Source organism: Lactuca virosa, chromosome 9 (genome assembly GCF_052849685.1).
Source record: "Lactuca virosa cultivar CGN04683 chromosome 9, Lactuca_virosa_CGN04683_v6, whole genome shotgun sequence".
Taxonomy (NCBI): Eukaryota; Viridiplantae; Streptophyta; class Magnoliopsida; order Asterales; family Asteraceae; genus Lactuca; species Lactuca virosa.
The window spans coordinates 155,369,936-155,390,527 of NC_136434.1; the positions used below are offsets into that span (position 1 = coordinate 155,369,936).

The 20,592-nt window shown below is 33.8% G+C and overlaps 2 protein-coding genes and 1 long non-coding RNA gene across 3 annotated transcripts; 2 read left to right on the forward strand and 1 right to left on the reverse strand.

Annotated features, from left to right (window-relative positions):
• Window positions 1-11,420: 11,420 nt before the first annotated feature.
• LOC145141043 (uncharacterized) lies at window positions 11,421-13,611 on the reverse strand. Its single transcript, XM_079074392.1, has 7 exons — window positions 12,958-13,611; window positions 12,411-12,502; window positions 12,136-12,318; window positions 11,961-12,041; window positions 11,787-11,858; window positions 11,582-11,689; window positions 11,421-11,509 (listed from the first exon to the last, which is right to left on the reverse strand). The coding sequence occupies exons 1-7, from the start codon at window positions 13,106-13,108 to the stop codon at window positions 11,501-11,503; spliced, it is 696 nt and encodes a 231-aa protein (XP_078930518.1). The 5' UTR covers window positions 13,109-13,611; the 3' UTR covers window positions 11,421-11,500.
• Window positions 13,612-15,488: 1,877 nt separating this feature from the next.
• On the forward strand, window positions 15,489-16,088 carry LOC145135653 (uncharacterized). Its single transcript, XR_013719947.1, has 2 exons — window positions 15,489-15,603; window positions 15,812-16,088. It is a non-coding gene; the product is annotated as an uncharacterized LOC145135653 (long non-coding RNA).
• A 1,374-nt stretch (window positions 16,089-17,462) lies between these two features.
• Window positions 17,463-20,386, forward strand: LOC145137541 (glutamyl-tRNA reductase 2-like). The gene is made up of 3 exons (XM_079071671.1): window positions 17,463-17,900; window positions 18,360-18,601; window positions 19,028-20,386. The coding sequence occupies exons 1-3, from the start codon at window positions 17,594-17,596 to the stop codon at window positions 20,138-20,140; spliced, it is 1,662 nt and encodes a 553-aa protein (XP_078927797.1). The 5' UTR covers window positions 17,463-17,593; the 3' UTR covers window positions 20,141-20,386.
• Window positions 20,387-20,592: the final 206 nt, after the last annotated feature.

A 20,592-nucleotide genomic window follows, 5' to 3' on the forward strand; every position in this document is an offset into this window, starting at 1 on the left:
GAATATGACTTCCCGAGTTTGGCTCATGGAAGTCATACTTCTCTTCCTCCACCTCCTCCAATTATTCTCCCTAACCCACAAGTTCAAGGTCACTCAAGCCCTAATGGCAAGCAAGGTCTATGTGTGATCACATCTTAGAGATGAAGTCACATATTGACAAGTCGGGAGAGTTGGGTGTCAAAGTCTTGAGAAAGTTGGATGTTCAATCACTTTCTAAGTCACATAGTGAGTTCCTTTGGGACTACTATGAAACAGACTATGACATGAACCTTAATGATCATATCTATTTGCTTGGTGCTGCTGAATCAGCAATGATTTGGAACGATAGTAAAGCAAATTTGATTAGAAGATCAACTTCCCAAAAACTTTATGGACAGTGACAATGGTGACACTGGAAATCCAGAAAAAGCATTCTCTTCCCAATGGAAAGGGATTGGCCATAGTCAACCCGGTTGACCAAATGGTAAAGAGAAAGGCTAAGTCTGAGATAGTCCCATTACCAAAGGGTCCATATGTTTATTTTGCCAAAGGAAGGGGCGTTGATTGCAAAGCTGCCAAATTTACCTAAGGATGTTAAAGTCAATAAGTTTGACTCTACATCAGGTAGAGCCCATTATCTAACTCTGTTAAGTTCTATTCTGAGATCCTCATTACATGATGTGACTGGGTCACATGTTGATGTTTTAAGAATCAAAGAATAGAGAGAAATCTTAAAGGAAGTATATGCTGATTCTGATCGCGAAGGTGGATTTCGATAGCATCAGAATTTTGAGCAGTTGCTTAAGAAGTTATGATATATTGCTAAGGAATAGATAACAACAATTTTCCATGTGGATTGTAAGGATAAGTTTTTCCGCAAAGTTTTAAAATAAAAGAAAATTGTTTAATTTTATTTATTTGAAGTATCCTTACAATGGCATTTGTGGAAAATTGTTGCTTATATGATTCCACTGACAGCAATATTGGAAAATGGATTTGATTCTTTCATTTGTGGTAGTGTCTAAATTTACCAAATCAGGAAAGTTCCTCATCACCCAAGTTTCAATTGGACCGAAATTTGGAATCATGCAAGTTGAATAGTATGATGAATGAGAACTTTCAAGCATTGGAAAATCAAGACTAATTACTTGTTCACATGGATGTGTGAGTCAAGTGAAGGACTAAAGGGATCGAGTACACATTCTTGTGCACTGGTCATGTCCACCACAAAGCTCGTTAAGACTATTTGATTTACTAAAGTTTAGTAAATATGGTTCTACTTACAAGTTTAAGTATAATTCTGAAACATTGGAAAAGTCTCAATGTATGGCAGAACGAATGGGAAGAATCAAATTAGGCAGAAAGATAAAAGTTTCTCAAATCTGAAAAGATGGGAGAGTACTTTAGTATCATGTTTGTGATCATCTTAATGATTTAGAAATCATATCACAATTAGTCCTCTAAAGGTCATCTTAGTGCATTCTTATGACTAAGAAGAGGAGTCATGAATTGTTGAAATGGTTAGATCAGGAAGATGAGTCATACTTCGTTCCAAAACAATTCTTAGAGTCATACTCCAAGATTGTAACTTGAGTGACATATCTTAAAGAAAGGTTTAAAACACTTGTCAAATGTAAGAGTAAAAGTGTCCTACTCTTGTACATTTGAAATTGGTAAGTTGTGATGTTTTAAAACAAAGACCAACTAAGGCCAATTGTGTGAAGTGTTTGTCTTGATAAAGAATCCGCACTATCTCTTGAATATTTGGCAAGATAGTCTTATATGTCAAGAGGATAGTGGGAGTCTTAAAGATCCTAAAAAGAATTTCAAGAACTAGTCAAGAATAAAACCTGAGGTTCTTCACTAGCACACGACTTGAGGTTTATAACCTATCGTGTTGACATATTCTGTGCCCATTCCAGTTAAAGTTGGCTTTGCATAGGAGTTCTGAAAGTTCTCAATTGGTTGCATAACAACTTGGAAGCAATGGCAGGCCATGTACTGCCAGGTGGCAAGAAGTTAAGATTGCATAAGTTCAGTCCATATGAGTTTGGATTTGTCATTATCCTTGTCTTGTGACTATGGTTTTGACGATTCACATGGATAAGAACACATACACCATAAAATCTAAGGGTCATAAGGTTTCTCTCCGATTCATGAAAATGATGGTGAGGAAACACTTCCACCAAGTAGATTTGAAGCAGATGGCAAAAGGTCTAAACAATTGAGACTATGATTATGGCATCCCTTTTCATAGTTCTGAAATTGTTTAGACACACATGCATGCTATCTAAGGAAAGGTGTATGATTTTGATAAAGTTTTATCAAAGCATCTCGTATCAGAAATCTGAACTTTGGTAAGAAAGTCAATAAAGTATTGATTTCTAGAAGTCCAGCTGATTTCTGAGTACATGTCAAAGCTAGTGGGAGCATAAGTGTTATGCTAATAATCATCATGTTAGTGGGAGCACGATAATTATTGTTAGTGTTGCAAGTTATTAATGTTAATTATAGAAAACAAAAGTTTCAATTTGTGAGGCTGCAGGGATTGAAAAAGTTGTTTTGCTATAATTAAGGGAGAGGATATACTTCATTTCAGTTCTAAAGGCTTAGATTGAGACCTTAATCATCTTTAGTCAAGAATATATATATGAATTTCATGTTGGATTGGTTCAACTTAAGGAAATTCTATATATTGCATTCTCAAAATTCGATTATGATTATGGCATCCCTCTTCATAGTCAAATTTTGAAAACATGGCAAATAAAAATATTGTAGCAAAAGACTGGTCTAGAATCATGTCTTTATGTGAGACATCATGAATCGTGTACCATTTGCTTTGGGTACAGGATCGATTGCATGTGCTATAATATTTGTCATTTCTAAATTTTTCCAAATGCCCAGAGGCATTAAGAAGGGAAAAGGTCTAGAATTGGATATGACTAAAATGATTAAGCAATTGTCGAGGACAATCTGAGGTTTACCAAAGATTGGTTGCTCAGGGACAGTTGGAAGTATAGTGCTAATTTTGGAAGGACCATATTGACATATTCTGAAAAGAGGCATCTCTTATTCAGAAGTGATAGTCAAAATGAGAATATGGAGTTGTCTCCATAGGTGGAAGTTATCTGTGTAAGATTAGAAAACTTAATGCAAGAAGCATGTCCAAAGCAATGTACTTTGAATATGAGACTTAGTTTCCATGGAGTTGATCTCCATTGGAATACCTTATAATGACTGTTGACAAGTCTTTGTGACTTTGTACATATTCATTACAGGAGGGTCAGTGCATATAAGTTTAAAATCTAAACAGATTTCGATAAATGATAGGAATTTGAAATTCTCACATTTTTCGATAAGGATTTGGGAGTGTGAAATTAGAATCATTGAAATTATGTTCAATTGGTTTATTTCACAAAGTAAGGATCATAGACAAACATAGAGTGCATACTTGGTGTATGGCAAAGCTATTGTTTAAGAAAAACATAGTGTACATGCTTGGAGCATGGGACAACTAGTGTTTTTAATTCAAGTATAAAGTTGATAAAACCGAAACAATGAATAATGAGTAATTAGTATGGTGATAAATAAAAGTGTTTATTTATATTCATAGGGTTTGATACCATATTTGATTCATTTATTCTTGTGTTTCACTTTGCATGTTTTGACTTCCAGAATAACTAAGTCGCTCTTCCTGAATGATTAAGTTATTCAAACCATCCACAGTCGGTCATATGTTGGAAGTAGATATGAATCAAGACTGTCATGGGTTGGTTTGTAGAGGTCCAAGTTGGTGGACAAAGTGGTGCTACAACACTCATGAGTGCTCATAAGTTCTGAGTATTGGATTCAACCCGCGCTCATTTGAATCACTTCATGGATTTTATCACGAGTGACCATGAGACAATAATATCTTATATTCTTCAAACCTAGAGATATGAGTTGTTACTATGAGTTGGTTATACATTGATTGCACGAAAACGCATTTGGTAACTCGATGTTATAAAACGTGCCTTTGTGTATGATTCAACAAGTAGTAGAACAAGCCATATGAGTCGAAGTTTATCCATTCCTTTTACCTTCGGGATAAAAGCGATATCTGTGGGCCCCTCAATGATTTAGCGATGACACATGTGAGTGCTTGGCCAAGCCAGGACTGATTTGATTTGTTCAATCAGTCAGTCATCATAAATCGAAAATCGGGAAACAACAAATGGACAGAGAGAATGATTATAATCCATGTCTCAGTCCATATGATATCTAGAATGGAGGAATATATGATCCCTTATCTAATGGACAAGTCATTGACAAGGTCAGAGTTCGACAGCGGCTTTAAGAGCTACGATTGTCAGTTAGGTTTTGAAGTCATACTCAATAATAGTTTTGGACTTATCCAAGTGGGAGACTGTTGGATTAATGTCTAAGTCCATAACTATATTTGGTATGTACTTGACCCGACCCGGCATGGTCCATTTGGGTTGCACTTCACCGGCACAATTTATATGGATAGTCTTTTGAGAATAGTATATTTATGATTTATATTAATATATTATAAGTTCTAATATATTAATATGGAATCATATTATTTAAATAGTATTGATCAAGAATTAATTTAGAATTAATTAAGTGATCAAAAAGAACTAATTAAATATGGACTCTTATATATATGGAATGGGCCAAGTTCATTTAGGTTGGGCTAAGCTTTCATGGATGGTCCATGGAGCTTTTAACCCATGGATCCTATGTAAATGAAAGGTCATGGGTATTAGGGTTTACATAGATGTAACCCTAATCCTCCATAATATATAAAGGGGTCCTTGGCTCACAAAATTGGCACAAGTGTGTGAAAATAAGAGTGGGGCGATTTTAGTGTGCATACATATTCTCTCAAGTTCTTCCAAGGTGTTTTGGTGATTTGTGATTCCATTTGAGGCTTCCACACTATTGGGGCTAAGCTCTTAAAGCTTGAAGACATCGAGCTACATCAAAAGGTATGTCATCTAACTAGAACTTTGTAATATAGGTGCTTCATAATATGCTAGTTAGGATGAAACCTTGGAATAGTTAATATTTGCATGTATAATAGAGAAAACAGAGATCCAAGGTTTATAGGGTTGCATGTACACCATAAGAGTGTTAGAATGCTCAAAACCCAACAATTAGTTATACTTGTTGTCTGTGTGATACTTGTATGTTGTTCAGTAGCTGAGCATGGGCGTGGCCCATATCTCATAGCAGCTGAGTGTGGGCGGGTCCCGTATCTCATAGCAGCCGAGTGTGGGTGGGGCTCGTATCTCGATGTAGCTGAGGGTGGGCGGGGCCCGTATCTCAGAGACAGCAGAGTGTGGGCGGGGCCCGTATCTCCTAGTTAGCAGAGTGTGGGCGGGGCCCGTATCTCCATGAGTGTGGGCGCGGCCCGTATCTCTTAGTTGCATGTTATATGTGTATGGTATGTGGTAGTTTGGGGGAGCTCACTAACCTTCGTGCTTACGGTTTTCAGTTTTGGTTTCAGGTACTTCCACTAGCAAAGGGAATGGCTCGGGATGATCGCATGGCACACACCACTGTCTTCAGCCTGGGAGTTTTACTCTGATGTTTTGTTATGAGATTTTTTTTATGTGACAGATTTTATGATATTTTACGATACATGACTCACGGTTTTATTTATGATATTGGATGGTTTATGATTTTAATAATGATTTGAAAACGAAATTTTTGGGCCGTATTTGGGGATGTTTCAGGTGCACAATCATATCAAAGAAGTCAGACGTTGGTAGGCGTAAACCCACTTCGAACAGAGGGACATGAACCCCCACTTTCCCTCGAGGTCTGTCATAGATCGATGATCCCTTCGCTGGAATCATCACGTCATGCTCTGACAAGAAACCAAATTGTTCTTGCAGTAGTCGAAATTTCTCTACGGTAGGGACTCTGCCATAACGATCCATCGTTAAGAACAGATGAATGATGAAAAAGAAAAAATCACAAAATGCCTGAGTCGCTACAACGAAAGCAAGAAAAGAAGGCAAAGGTGAAAGGTCTTGAGTAAAGGGGGGATTTTAAAGGTAAAACTGGTGTCACGAACCGTCTCATGATGGATCTGACACATATCGACAGCACTGTCTAAGTCTGTTGAATGCCAGAAATAATCTCACACATACACGTGTTGTAATGTTGGCTCAAACGGCGACGCTACCAAGCTAACGCATACGCCTACAAGCCTAAGGGACTTGTTAACGTATCCCTCAGAAAAATGTTAAACAAGGAAAATCAAACTAGCGCCAAGCTTGGCCTAGTTAGAGTCTGGTCATACCCAGTCAGAGGCCAAGGTCGGTCCTCCGCCTGCATGGACTCACTGGTATGGTGGTTAAGGGGCAAAACTGTGCCTTACCCTCTTCTCCCCAGGAGAAATACCCCGGTAAATGTGGAGCCAATCAGAGAGCTCCACTTGCCTATCTGACGATAGCCACAATCATCATTATATCAAAGATTCCCCTCTAGCCAATGGGGGAACGAGATAGAAAGACGTGATGGAGGATCCTTCAATACGGATCCGCCACATCTCGTCTCACAAAGGAAGGCTCAACATAATCATATAGGAGGCACGTGCCTCTCGATCAGGTATTAAAGAACCCACTTCCCCAAGGAGAAGGGGACTGGACTCTTTTTCTCTCATACATTCTCTATCTTCTCTCGAGATCAGTTCTAACTTGATCGTTGGAGCTTCGTCCTGGGAACCACTCCTGGACGTTGTCTAACGATCATCTCTTTTCTTTATACTGTGATATCGGGAGAAGGAACTAGCTCGACACCCACCCTTGATCTCAATCCTACCATCTCCGACATATCACAACAGTTACTATGCGTGATGGTCATTATTTTTGTTTAAGTTGTCAGAAAAATGATGATAACCCTCGCCAATCGAAAGTAGTTTTTATTCAAATAGTTTTTATATGTTATACTTATCAACATTTTTATATAGGTATAAATTGGTTGTACGAATAATTGATAAAGGAGAAGAGATCATGTGTGTTGTTTTGAATGAAGCTGCTACTTCTCTTATTGGTTTTACTGTTGTTTAATTGACTAATAAGAGTTTATCAGAGGTTTGATTCTATATACACTTTTTTCTTTTATATACATAAGTATATTAAATATATATATATATATATATATATATATATATATATATATATATATATATATATATATATATATATATATATGTGTGTGTGTGTAGGGGGATTGTATGTATATTAATATGTTTGTTATGTTTTCTTAGGGTGTCGGTGATCCTAATTGGGTTAAAAAATTTCTTCTCGAAAGTTTATGTGGTCATAAGGTCATTTTTACTTTTAAGGTTGACAAATTCAATTTGTCGCCAAACTACGTCATCGTTTTACTTTAACTGAATATTACAGTGACGAAAAACATATTGATAAGGGATATAAGATTTCTCCCACAAATGAGAATAGTATGGTGGTTATAAGAAATGATGAAGATTATTATATAGTCGAAGATGAATATGAAAGTTTGTCTAAAATCCCTGAGTATGAATGGGAGCTCTTAGACTAAGCGTTATGGGGACCATGTATTGATTTGGTACCATCAACAATCTCAACAATGGTAATTATTATTTCATATTGTGGTATGTTATGTAAAATATATAGTTTATATGTATTAAACTTGATTTGTCTTAATATACATAGGATGCTTGTGATACTAAAGAAAATAATAGTCTTCAAAAATGTATATCTTATGTCAATGATGCAGAAGCAGAAGAAGACGGAAATGAGATTGTATGGGTTACTTTATATTATTTATATAAAGTTAGATTATGTTTTTTGGTATGTTTCGTATTACTGTAATCGTTATTTACACTTAGGTTGGTCATAATAATATTGAATATCATATTTGTAACACGTCTATCTATATCTCTACTTTACAAGATGGTGAAGAGATTCAAGTAAGTTACAACATATTTTTTAAATTTTCTATTTTTCTTACGATATGGGAATAATTTTACTTCTAACTTTGACTGTTAGGTATTATGTTAGAGTAAGTTTATTTCTCATGATCTTAATGTTGTGTTGGTAAGTTCACAATTAGGCGTCTTTTGATGATATTGAAGCTGATTCTTTTGAAAAATCGTGTATCAGATCTTCAATAACATCAGAGAAGCGTCGGCTTCCACGCTTGTGCGACGAGACTACCGATGATGATATACCTAATTTATTTTAAAGTAATTAAACAATTGATTTCGTTTTTTTAACTTAATTTCATTTAATTGTATGTTAATTGATTGTTATTCTTTTTATTTTATTGTCTTTTAATACATTTTTAAACCATGTTATTTATTTGGTAGATTTGTCATTATACAGTGAATGGTTATAAATTACATAATGATGATATAGAACAAAGTAAAAGATTAGTAAAATAGTTATCATTTTTTATAAACCGGTCAACCGTACACTGGGTATTAAACTAGTTAAAGTGGTTTTGGCTGAAACTTTTTGAGGTACACCACGTGAAAATTCAATATCCTTCCACAAATTTGAAGGTAGAATCAGACCCCACACCACGTTGTCACTCCTTACCCTCCTCTTCTTCTCCACCGCAGCAACAGCGACGTTACCACCGCACCGTCATCTCAAATCCTTATCACGTGCCTTGCCTCAACTAATGACTCCAACTCATCGTACCGATAACCACACCGGTGCCTCAACCCTTCTTTTCTTCTCGATTTTCCCTATCCGGTACCTCTATCTAACTAGTTCTCCGAATCATTATCAGTGCAATAGTAGTTTGTAAGTTTTGTTCAATGGTATTTGATATGTTTTATGTTCCTTTGATTAATATAGCTGCAATTTTGTTAATTGTCGATAAAAACAATATTCCAGACTTCGTTACAAATTATAACCCTTTTTGAAAAAAAATCAGTTTTTGTGTGTTTGTGTCAGAGGTCAAACATGGTAAAATATGAATAATATTATTACCTCCTATGGATTCCTTATTTGTGGTCCGTTCATGTTGATTTTTTTAAACATGCCCATCAATTTCAAGTTTTTAATTGATCCCAATATTATTTAATATTTTGTTCTTTCAACTGATGAATACTTATTTTTTCATATAATGTATTGTATCCCCAAGAATTGATGTTCAATCCATTTGTTTATTCTAAGAATAAAACAATATATTTAAGGAAAAAAAACATGTTTATTACAAGAATAAAACAATATATTTAAGGAAAAAAAACAACAAATTTTATGGGTATTGTTTGTTATATCTTGGTTATTTAGGAATAACTAGTATGAGCCTAGAAAAGTGGATCATTTAACCATTCCTCATCATTGTAACCATATAAATTGTTATATGAATCAAAAGGCAAAGTAAGCATTGTGATATCATGTTGAATTGTTTTTGTAATCTGTTCGGGTATGTGGTTAGGTGGTGGAGCCATTTGCAAATCATCTAGAATAAAGATGATGAATGATCAGCCACAACAACAACCAGTACCAAAACCACAACCACAACCGAGGAAAAAAAGAACAGCCAGACATCTAATGGATATAACAGAGCCACATGACGTTGAATTTAACAGTCTTGGTCAACATTGTGGTGATAAGCAAAATAAATTTGCCAATGACTGGCGTTCTTACAAAAAAGTTAATTTCTATCGAATATCCGACTTGGAAGAAAGTGCCAGCAAATGAAAAAAAGAACTTATGGTTGACCATCAAGGTTTGTTATCTAATACACATTACATGTGCTTTCATTTAATTAATATATGTTACTAATAGTATTCTTTTTTTTAAACAAAACAGAAACGTTGGAATATCGGTGATGAAAAACACAAAGCATATGTGCTTATAACTTGCAACCACAAGTGGAGATTATACAAGAAGAGGCTTAAAAAAATTCCTTGGCCAATGAGAATGAGCGAAATCCACTTGAAACCTACTCATATCTGGAGAAGATTGCATTGCAAAAATTTAAGGATGGGATATCATCAAAGGAATTCCAGGTTTGTATGATATAATGTCTTTCTATCATATTAATCATTATGTTGCAGTCTTATATTTGTGGTTGTTTCTTTTACCGGTAGGTTATAAGTGAGAAAGCAAAGACGAGTTCAATGTGTAATACGAATCTAGCCCAAGTAAGCCCACATGGTTATCGGGGTAACAAACCTAAGTGGGAACAAGAGAAGGCATCGAGTGAGCTGTCGACACAGTTGTATGAGATAAAAAGCGAGCGTTCATTAAATTATGTATTGGGTAGAAGATCTAAAAATGAGTCAGGTCCCAAATAGTATGTCCTATGCAGATATGTGGGGTCTACTAATTTTTCTTAAATATATAAAGAATAAATACATAAATAAGAAAATTAATTAATAAGGGCACAATAGTCTTTTTAGGTAAGACAGAGACCAAGCTCGTAGCAAAATTAAACAGTAGGGATCATCCGAGTTAAAAAAAATTAATTAAAAATAAACAGTAGGGATCATCCGAAGAGATACAAATATGTGAGGTCTATTAATTTTTTTAAATATGTAAAAAATAAATACATAAATAAAAAAATTAATTAAAAAAATAAATTAATAAGGTCACAATAGTCTTTCTTTGCTAAGACAGAGATCAAACACGCAACAAAAATAAACAGTATGGACTATCCAAGTTAAAAAAATATATGTTAGGGACTAAATACACAAATTCCTCCAAACCACAGGATCATTCGTATAATTTACTTTTACTTTTGGTTTTGTTCATATTTAGGTAATTTTTTTTTGTAACGAACTTGTTGAAAGCGTTTACATCTAGGATTTAACCTGCTATAGTAGGTCATAATGGTCATATGTGAACACTTCCAACAAATTTGTTACCTCGATGTGTACAAAAAAAAATAGTTACACAGATGTGAACATAACGAAAAATTAATTACCTTAATAAGTCATTTTCCTTTTATATATATTTAAATTTTACTTTTAAGATCGATATGGATATGGATACGAGCACTCAACTAAACTATAACACACATACCTACAAGTCTTAATCAACAACTAAATAAAGATGTTCATGAGAGAGAACGATCCACATGATAGTATGATGATGGAAGGGGGCTTTTATTTCCCGATAGGCTTCAATATTGGAGTTAGATTGTTGAATTCTTCATTAGGCTCAAAAGAAGCCAAAAAATGTTTAAAAAATTGTCACTTTTTTTAGTTTATAGCTTTATCAATGGTTATCTTTTGATTGACATATCAACAAAGGAAGAACCCCATTAGGTTCAAGAAAGTTGATCAAACATTGTAGGCTTGAAACTCGTGATATTTGAAGAATAAAATGAAGAACAAAACACACTGTGAAAACAATCAAACAAACCCTTTGGAGAAAACCACAAAGTCAGTCTTATTATCTTGCAAAACTCGATACAAGGGTTAAGGGGAAATCCCTTTATGGGACACAATTTCATTATAACCTAATCCATTGATGCTTCTTCACCACAACTTGCTTCTTTATCTTTAGTACTCCTGCAACATACAAAATTAACCCCATTTATACATCCACTTTTTAATCAATTAAAAATAATAATAATAATTCACCTCACAGATTACTGACTGAATTAACCACATGGCCTTGATAACATTCTCACGTGGACCAAATATGTTCACTAATTTCTCTCCTCCAGAACCACCTGGATTTTTTCCAACCTGATCAAAATATGCTTTCATTTTAATCAGTCTACTCTATTTATTCACAAAAATAAAAATTAATAAACCTTTATATATATAAAATTAAAAAACAAACCTTTATCCATGCACCAGACTCCATTTCCATTCTCACATAACTACTCCCATAAATTCCATCAATATGAACAACCTATATATATAAACAGATCACAAACAAAAATCAAACCTTCACAAAAACAAAATAAAAAAAATTATTTTTAAGAGCATATTTATATAATTATATGTCATGCACCTTTTGGGCAGGGATGATCATTTGGTCATGGTATACAGTTGGTGGCATTAGAATTACTGGAAAACTCACACTGCTATATGTCTACAAACAATTAGTCATAACCACATTAAGTATAAAAAATAAACCAAAAAAGGAAATAGTTTTCAGAAAAAATAGGTTAATTTAGTTATATAACTGCTAGGATTTCATCTAGGATGAGTTCTTCAGCAGTTTGAACTTCTTCAACAGTGCCCAACAAATCCAGATATGAATGACTATAAAGATTGGTTTCAGCATCAGCTATTAGCCCAATTGTGGCTTTTGAGACTCTGTGAATCAGTTTCATTATTTCATATTCTTCCCCAATGGCTTTCACAAGCTGTCAATGGAAAAATAGCAGGATATGTTTTATGAATGTGAATTGAGTTCTCGATATTTGTGGAATATTATGGAATTTGAGGTTTCACATACTTCTTTATTACGAATTCTGTATACTTTTCTATCAAGTTTGGCCCCTGAAGCAACTGCTTCAGCTAGCTGTTGAGCTTTCCGAGTATTCTCTTCTGACAATCAGAGAAAAAATGAAATTCTTCCAAGAGAATAACAGGTAAATCACTCTGATACATTACCTCAAACACACAAATACAGACAAATTTATGCATTTATGGTTAATTTCTTCTTGATCAACATGTTTGTAACCAATCTGAGTGTTTGATACATGAGAAACCTTCTGAAAACAATCTGGTTTGATATAGGATTTTGATGATTGTATATGAGAAATCACTGATTACAACTTCATTGTGACGAAATCAAGCAATTAGATCAAATAAAACAGAATTGATGTCAAATAACACAACAAAACAGAACTCTCTTGAGATCTAATCGAAATTCTCCATGAAACGTCAACAGAAAAGGAAAAAAAAAACATTTATCAACGTCGTGAACATGGAATAATACAAAAACAGAAGAAATGGCGATGATTTCATACAATTTCCTAAAGATATTTTGAAGTTCTTACCGAAAATTTTCAAATAACTGAGATCATCAGTGAGTTCAGTGGGAGGTTTCAGTAATGCTTTAGGCAATCGCAGATTTGGTTCTTCAATTTTGGCGTTCGCATATCTGTCCCCTACTGGAATTGGCTCCATTTTCTTGAAGAAGACGAACATGAAGAATGGCGACGAAATTTGTGGGATGCGTGAATTCGTGATGTGATTTCCAGGGTTTTATACGGAGGAATCGAAGTAAGAAGAAAAAATGCGGGAAAATCTGTTTATCAATCGACATGGCACTTAACAAGGTAATTTGCACTTACGTCCTTAAAGATATGATTTGTTTACAATTAGTCCCTGCATATGAAGCGATTCAACTCTCGTTTCATCAGCTTCATCCATGAGATAAATCAAAAATCAAACAAAACAGATGAATTTCAAGCGGGGATCGTTATCGGGTTTCTATTTTTCTGATCTAATTGAAGAAAACCCTAAATAGAGGTTGAAATCTACTATGGTAAATGTCGTGGTGTGTTTTCTCATGGTAGAAAGAAGAATGTTTGCTGGGGTACATGAATAATTAGAGATGGATTTGATCACCATTGACGATTTGTGAAGCTTAAAGGGCATTTGAGGTCAGAGTTTAGATGTTTGGTTCTGTCTGTACATGTGTTCTTCAATGATGACGGAAGAGGAAAAGAGGGTTGCGGGATCAGAAAAATAGGGGCTTGTCGAGGAAAATAATAAAAAGAAGGGGAATAACTGAAAGTTTCCTAGATGAGTTTAGCAAAATGTAATTTTATTTTTATATATGATAATATCTTATTTTTTATTTCAAGTATATTATAAATTATAATAATTTATTTTTATTTTCATTGTAAAATTGTATTTTAAATTTTATTTATTTATAAAGACATATTTCAGAGGAAAAAAAACCTTCTAAGCCTATCATAACTTTCTCGGTATTAAAATATAACACTTTAAAAAAATATCCTATTATATCAATGAAATTAATAAATATTTAAATAACATTATCATAATTTGATAGATTCAAAATGCAATGTTGTAAATTCGAAAAATTGCAAATAAGCAAATTAAAGAAAAAAAAATTGTTTATTACATGTAAGCCTATTAAAAATTAACACTTTTTATATTTAATTTTTACTATTTATCTATTTTTAACATTATGAAAAAAAAAAAAAAAAAAAAAAGTAATTAAACTTTGTAGGTTCCCAATATACAGAATAAATTTTTGCCTATCTCTTCGGAACGTTGATGCCTATTTTTTGACCTTCCATTCCTTGTCAACGCCACTAAGAAGTAAATCCTTATATTACCACCCTCTCTCAATGATGCTTTCACCTCAAAGTTTGTTTCGGTCGATGTTGAAATGTTGCCATTGACCATCTAGGTACAATGGCAATTGGTAGCACCCTCGTGGTCCGACAAAATGAGGTTCAAGAAGACCAAATGCAATGTGAACTATTTTTACTATTCTTTGGCTTCTTGTTATACGTTCAAGAATTCTTAATTGTAACTCGGTCAAAGATGATTATGAAGAGCGAATTTTTAGTTGAGTGAATGAGGGAGTTGATTTTCTTAGCGCCATGAACTCCAAATTGGTTCACTCATAATTCTTGAAATTGTAAATATAAAGCACAAAGATCAATTTCAACAACAAACATTACGTTATGTATATTTAAACCTCTTAATGTCGAGCCACGAGGGTTCAACCAATCACCACCTCCGCCTGAATGGTAAATGACAACATTTTGTGATCAACCCATACAAACTACATATATGGATGGTGAATTAGTGATTTACTTTTTAATGGCTTTGGCAAAGAATAGAATGTCAAAAAACTTGCCCCGATGTTATGGAGAGATTGACTTATAATTATTTTGTATACCGGATACCTACAAAACTAAATTCCAAATAACTTTTAACCTACATAGTTTTAATTTGAACAAGAAATATTGGGCTAGCATGTATAACATTGGTTTTAGGGAGCCCATGCTACATACTCAATCTTTACTATATGATGTCATAAGTGGCTCAACGGTATCAGAAATTCATAGAACCAATCAGTAAAATATGGAGAATTCTAAGTCTTATTGGAGACAAAATTTGTAGATTTAGGATAATATAATAGGTGTGCAAATTAGTTGTTTTAAAAACATTGATGATAGAAAAATAAATAAATAAAAAAGAAACATTATATATTTATAGACGATGTAAAATGACGGAAATGGTATCAATGCTTATTAGCTTACATGAAGAAACAAATATATTATGTGAAATAGGAATAATTTAAGAAAGATATTTAAATGATGTTAATTTAAGGTATAAAATATATCTTTACTATTATACTATATATGAAATTAAACTCACATATTACCTTTACAATAATTAAAAAATCGTAAATTTAAAAACGGTGGATATTTTTGGCACCAAAAGCAAATAAAAGATTACGAATCTTATTGCTTTTTAGTAAAAGATAACATGTAGGCCACTATATAAGGCCAAATCATATCACCATTCACCACCATTCACTTTACTTATAAATTAAACGGCTTGAGCATTTGGTTGTCTAGAGATGGCGATGACCAAGGCAACTACTTCAACACAAATTCAACTCATCATAGTTCTCCAACTTCTTGCAAGTTTTCTTGGTAAATCTCATTTACGTTCTTTTTGTCAATGTTACATTTATGGAGCCCTTCATCTTTTTTCTCCAATAGAGCTTTTAAGGAGAAATATAAGACTCTAAGACACCTAGAAATTAAGATAGATATTACTATGTCTAGCCAATGTCGGACTCCCAAAATAACGTTTTGGATTCATATATCTAACTCTCTTTGTTTTCTATTATCTTACAAGTGTCGGGATCTACAATGAGCCATGATGCTAGAAGGGGGTCGACAGACATCAGTGTCACTAGCCATTCAGTGCAAATGCCAAAAACAATGAAGAGTAGTTGTCAGACTATACTGGGATTATGTAACCACAATTGCCTCATGGGTTGTTGCAATGAAAGATGTTCAAATCGATTCAAGAATGGCGTTGGGAAATGCTTAGAACCTATGCTTCCTAGTGCACCATGTTTGTGTCAATACACTTGTTAGAATCCACCAATATATTTTCAAATTTGAAGATATTTCTCAACTTTCTATAAACTATTAAATATACTTATTGTAGTATCAAATAATACCCTCTCCTAATCGATGCAGTAAAAGATTTTCACATAAGGTCGATCATAGCAAGAACTACAAAAAAATTTAAGAGTCTAAATCTACATATACATTTTGACCATTTAATGAGCTATGTCAAAGAAAAGAAGCATTTCATTTATTTTCACTTAATAAACTTAAAATTATTGAAAGAATAAATCATAAACAATAAAAAAAAATAACAGTAAACAAAACTAAATGAATAAATTAATTAGCTAACGAAAAAATCACTAATATGAAATAAAGAGTAGGAGTATAGTCTATTTTCTACTTATAAGCCTACGCGTGCTTTATTTAAAGGCTCTCGACCAATGTGGGACTACAATAGATAATTAAAGAGGAATTGAATATATAAACATTATGGCACTTTTATTTTCTTTGTTCCCACCAACGTGGGATAGAGATAAAAATGAGAAACCATTATATTCTTTTCATTATATTCTTCATGTCGTATTCATACTTTAATATTTCCATCATCGAATATCAATATATCATATTTACAATGTTTTTTAACTATACATTTTTAAACATATCATTTGTATTTTAGTAAATTTTCATAACATAAAATGTTTTAAAAATAAAAAGAGTAATAAATATATACTTTTATATTTTAAAAACATAATACAATATTAAAAAGTTCTAAAAATCTATTGTTCTAATATCATCTATCAACACTATAAGCATGACAATTAACAAGAAATTGGCCAATATGATAATAACCGGTTCATGGTACAATTGTTATTAATAAATGAAACATTCTCTAACTGTAAGTCATCTTGCTGACAAACTCTGATACCCAATGTTGGTTTTACTATGGTATCCGTAGTTACACCGGCAACGCCTGGTTTTTCTGTACGTAGTATAAATATTTTTGATTTTTTTTTTCTATTATTATGTCATTACTGAAATTTCATGTGTCATCCCTACTACGATACGAAGTCTACGTCCGTCCCTACTGATACCATCAAGATGCCCCTTGTTATTTTTTGAGATGGTTAAACAGGTGGACTAACGGTTCAATTTTTGGAACAACGGTCATTATTAGCAATCGACAAGGACTTGAATGTGATTTTAATTAGTTCATAATGGAACAAATGTAAGAAGATTTTTGTTAGCAACAAAAGTGCAAAGTGAAATATTTTTCAGGGACTACTTTTGCAAATCAATGGAATAAAATTGGGTCAACTCCAACAAAAAGTCAAACAGTCACGTTCTCAAGGATGAAGTCTTCTGTTCTAGTACTTCTTGAAAAGCAGGCGTGTGGGGGCCTAACGACAAACACCTAGTCAAAAATGCCGCACCATTTCATATTCAATCAAATTGACAGATTCTGTTCAACTAATCCTCTCTATTTCTTCAACCTCCCCACATCCACCTAATCTGATCTCAATTTATAGGGTTTGTTAAGGTCGCTGAGTCTCTACTCTCTATAATGGTGGTGGTTTCGAGTCGTTTCGTCAATTCAGCAGTTCTTCATGATTCCGGTTTTAATTCCAATTCCAACACGATGATCAATCTCCATTGTAATTCAACCGCATCTTCTTCTTTGCCTTATGTCGGTTCTCGGATTCGCGTGAATTTTAAACCAGTTAATGTTGGGAAATTCAGTTCTGATAGAAGATCAGGAGTTGTAAACCTAAAATGCGAGGCAGCGTCGGGTTCTGACTCGAGATCGGAATCGGTATCGAAATCGTCCAGTTTTTCTGCATTTGAGCTTCTCAAGACGTCTGCTGCTGAAAGTGAGTTTTCAGTTTTCACTTTATTTTACGCCTGTTGTTATATTTTGTGATCACTAAAATTGATGTAGACAAAATTTCTCTTCATGCAATCAGTTGACCTAGATCAAATTGAATTATTGAAAGACCAAAATTTTCTGAATTATGTCATGAACTTATGATCATTCCTTTTTTTGTCCGATCCTTTTCTTTTGTCCAAAGGAAAGCATATTTGAAGAGCTGTTCTTAGAAAATCTTTTCATGAAAGCATATATCTATTATTGGAATGAATGATTCTTCTATCACTTTCATATGGTTCTCTTTAGAAATATGCGGATATGGATCTGCACTTCAGGAGATTAATTCTGAAATTTCCAAAGCAATTCATGTGATCCATATAATCTGATATCATAGACAAATAGAAGTATATTTACTTTTTGATCTTTAGTTAATTATAATCATACCTTTTTCTGTATTTTGCAGGATACACAAAGGAAAAAAGTGGTATTATGGTGGTGGGCCTTAGTTTTCACACAGCACCAGTTGAAATCCGTGAAAAACTTTCCATTCCAGAAGCAGAATTGCCTCAAGCAATCACTGAATTATGTGCCTTGAATCATATAGAAGAAGCCGCTGTTCTTAGCACTTGCAACAGGATGGAAATATATGCAGTAGCCCTCTCCCAACATCGTGGGGTTAAAGAAATCACCGAATGGATGTCAAAAGTACTTACCATATACCAATATACATATCTTTCTTTCTAGTGGACAAACAATGTTACTTGTTAATAGGCTACTTGTTAAAAGGTTTAACCGTTAACATGTTAACGGTTAACCGTTAACTGTTGTTAACAAATAAGTTAACTATTAATAGTTAACATGTTAACAGTTAAATGTTAATAGTTAACAGTTAACTCTGTTAAATGTTAACAGTTAACATGTTAACCGGTTACCTTTTAACAGATAAGTTAACTATTAACGGTTAACATGCTAACTGTTAACAGTTAACTCTGTTAAAGGGTTAAATTTAACATCTTCACTGTTAAATGTTAACAGTTAACGGTAACGGTGTTACCTATGTTATTGTCTGTCTGTTATCTGTTATTTGTTATCTGTTATCTGTTATCACCATATTTAACATTCCTTTTGCAGATTAGTGGGGTTCCAATTTCCGATATACGTCAGCATCAATTCTTGCTATACGAAAGAGAAGCCACAAAACACCTATTCGAGGTATCTTCAGGGCTTGATTCCTTAGTTCTAGGAGAAGGTCAAATTCTTTCTCAAGTCAAACACGTTGTAAAAGTGGGTCAAGGAGTCCCGGGGTTCGATAGAAAAATCAGTGGGTTATTTAAGCACGCAATCACAGTAGGAAAACGGGTCAGAACCGAGACCCAAATCTCATCCGGGTCGGTTTCCGTCAGTTCAGCCGCCGTGGAACTCGCCCACATGAAGCTTCCGGAACATTCTTTGGCTTCCGTAAAAGTTCTAGTAGTTGGAGCCGGCAAAATGGGAAACCTCGTCATCAAACATCTAATTTCAAAAGGCTGCAAAAAGATTGTTGTTGTGAATAGAACCGAAGATAAAGTGTCAAAAATACGCGAGGAATTTGATAATATCGAGATTGTTTATCGACCTTTATCGGATTTAACCTCGTACGCGTCAAATTCCGATGTTATTTTCACCTGTACGGCTTCGGAAACCTTAATTTTCACAAAAGATCAAGTCCGAGGATTCCCCGTGAATCAAAGGTTGTTTATAGATATATCGGTTCCAAGAAATGTGGAGTCGTGTGTATCGGATGTTGAAGGAGCTCGTGTTTATAACGTGGATGATTTGAAGGAAGTGGTGGAATCCAACAAACGGGAGAGGTTCCGGAAGGTTGTAGAAGCTCGATCGATCATTCTAGAAGAAATGAAAGAGTTTGAAAGTTGGAAAGATTCTTTAGAAACAGTGTCGACAATCAAGAAACTTAGAGCATATGGTGAGAGAATTAGAGCGAGTGAAATGGAAAAATGTTTAGAAAAAATGGGTGGGGAATTATCGAAGAAAAATCAGAAAGCGATTCATGATCTTAGTAAAGGGATAGTGAATAAGATTCTTCATGGGCCTATGCAACATTTGAGATGTGATGAAAATGAAGGTCGGGATTTGGATGACATACTTGAAAATATGGAGGCGTTGAACCGGGTTTTTGGGTTGGAGATGGAGGTTTCGATATTGGAGGAGAAGATCCGGTCCAAAATGGAGAAATTTCAGATTTGAATTAGTTTATTTGATTTATATTTTTTTCATTACTATATTTAGTAATGATAATTTTGAGGAAATGGAAGAGTAAAATCCACAAAGTTCTTTTTTTCTTTTTTTTTAAGTTTAATGGTTAAGTCTCCTTGGGACATAGGTGGATTCAAGAGTAGCTTAGGAGTAAATTATATTTGTTGTCAAAAATATATATTTTTTATTTAGATGTGTAGATTAATCAACATAAAACTGCAAATTTTCTTTTTTGTATTTTTTATATTTCCTTAATGATTTTGTAATTATAAAATAAAAAATGGCCACTAATTATAACTATACTATAAATGATCTCAGAGCTCATACCACCCTCTTCCTTGAAACACCACTTCTAGGCCTGTAAACAAACCAAACGTTCTGCGAACCGTTCGGCAGAAAGTTCGTTTATATTTATTTATTTAATAAATGAACAAAAATGAAAA

Excerpts from the sequence above, each read along its gene's own strand:
- LOC145137541 (XM_079071671.1), top strand. The coding sequence starts at position 17,594 with ATGGTGGTGGTTTCGAGTCGTTTCGTCAATTCAGCAGTTCTTCATGAT. Across the intron at positions 17,901-18,359 it reads CAAGACGTCTGCTGCTGAAA|GATACACAAAGGAAAAAAGT; the intron begins GTGAGTTTTCAG and ends TGTATTTTGCAG. Across the intron at positions 18,602-19,027 it reads TCACCGAATGGATGTCAAAA|ATTAGTGGGGTTCCAATTTC; the intron begins GTACTTACCATA and ends TTCCTTTTGCAG.
- LOC145141043 (XM_079074392.1), bottom strand. The coding sequence starts at position 13,108 with ATGTTCGTCTTCTTCAAGAAAATGGAGCCAATTCCAGTAGGGGACAGA. Across the intron at positions 12,319-12,410 it reads ACAGAATTCGTAATAAAGAA|CTTGTGAAAGCCATTGGGGA; the intron begins GTATGTGAAACC and ends TTCCATTGACAG. Across the intron at positions 11,859-11,960 it reads TGATCATCCCTGCCCAAAAG|GTTGTTCATATTGATGGAAT; the intron begins GTGCATGACATA and ends TTATATATATAG.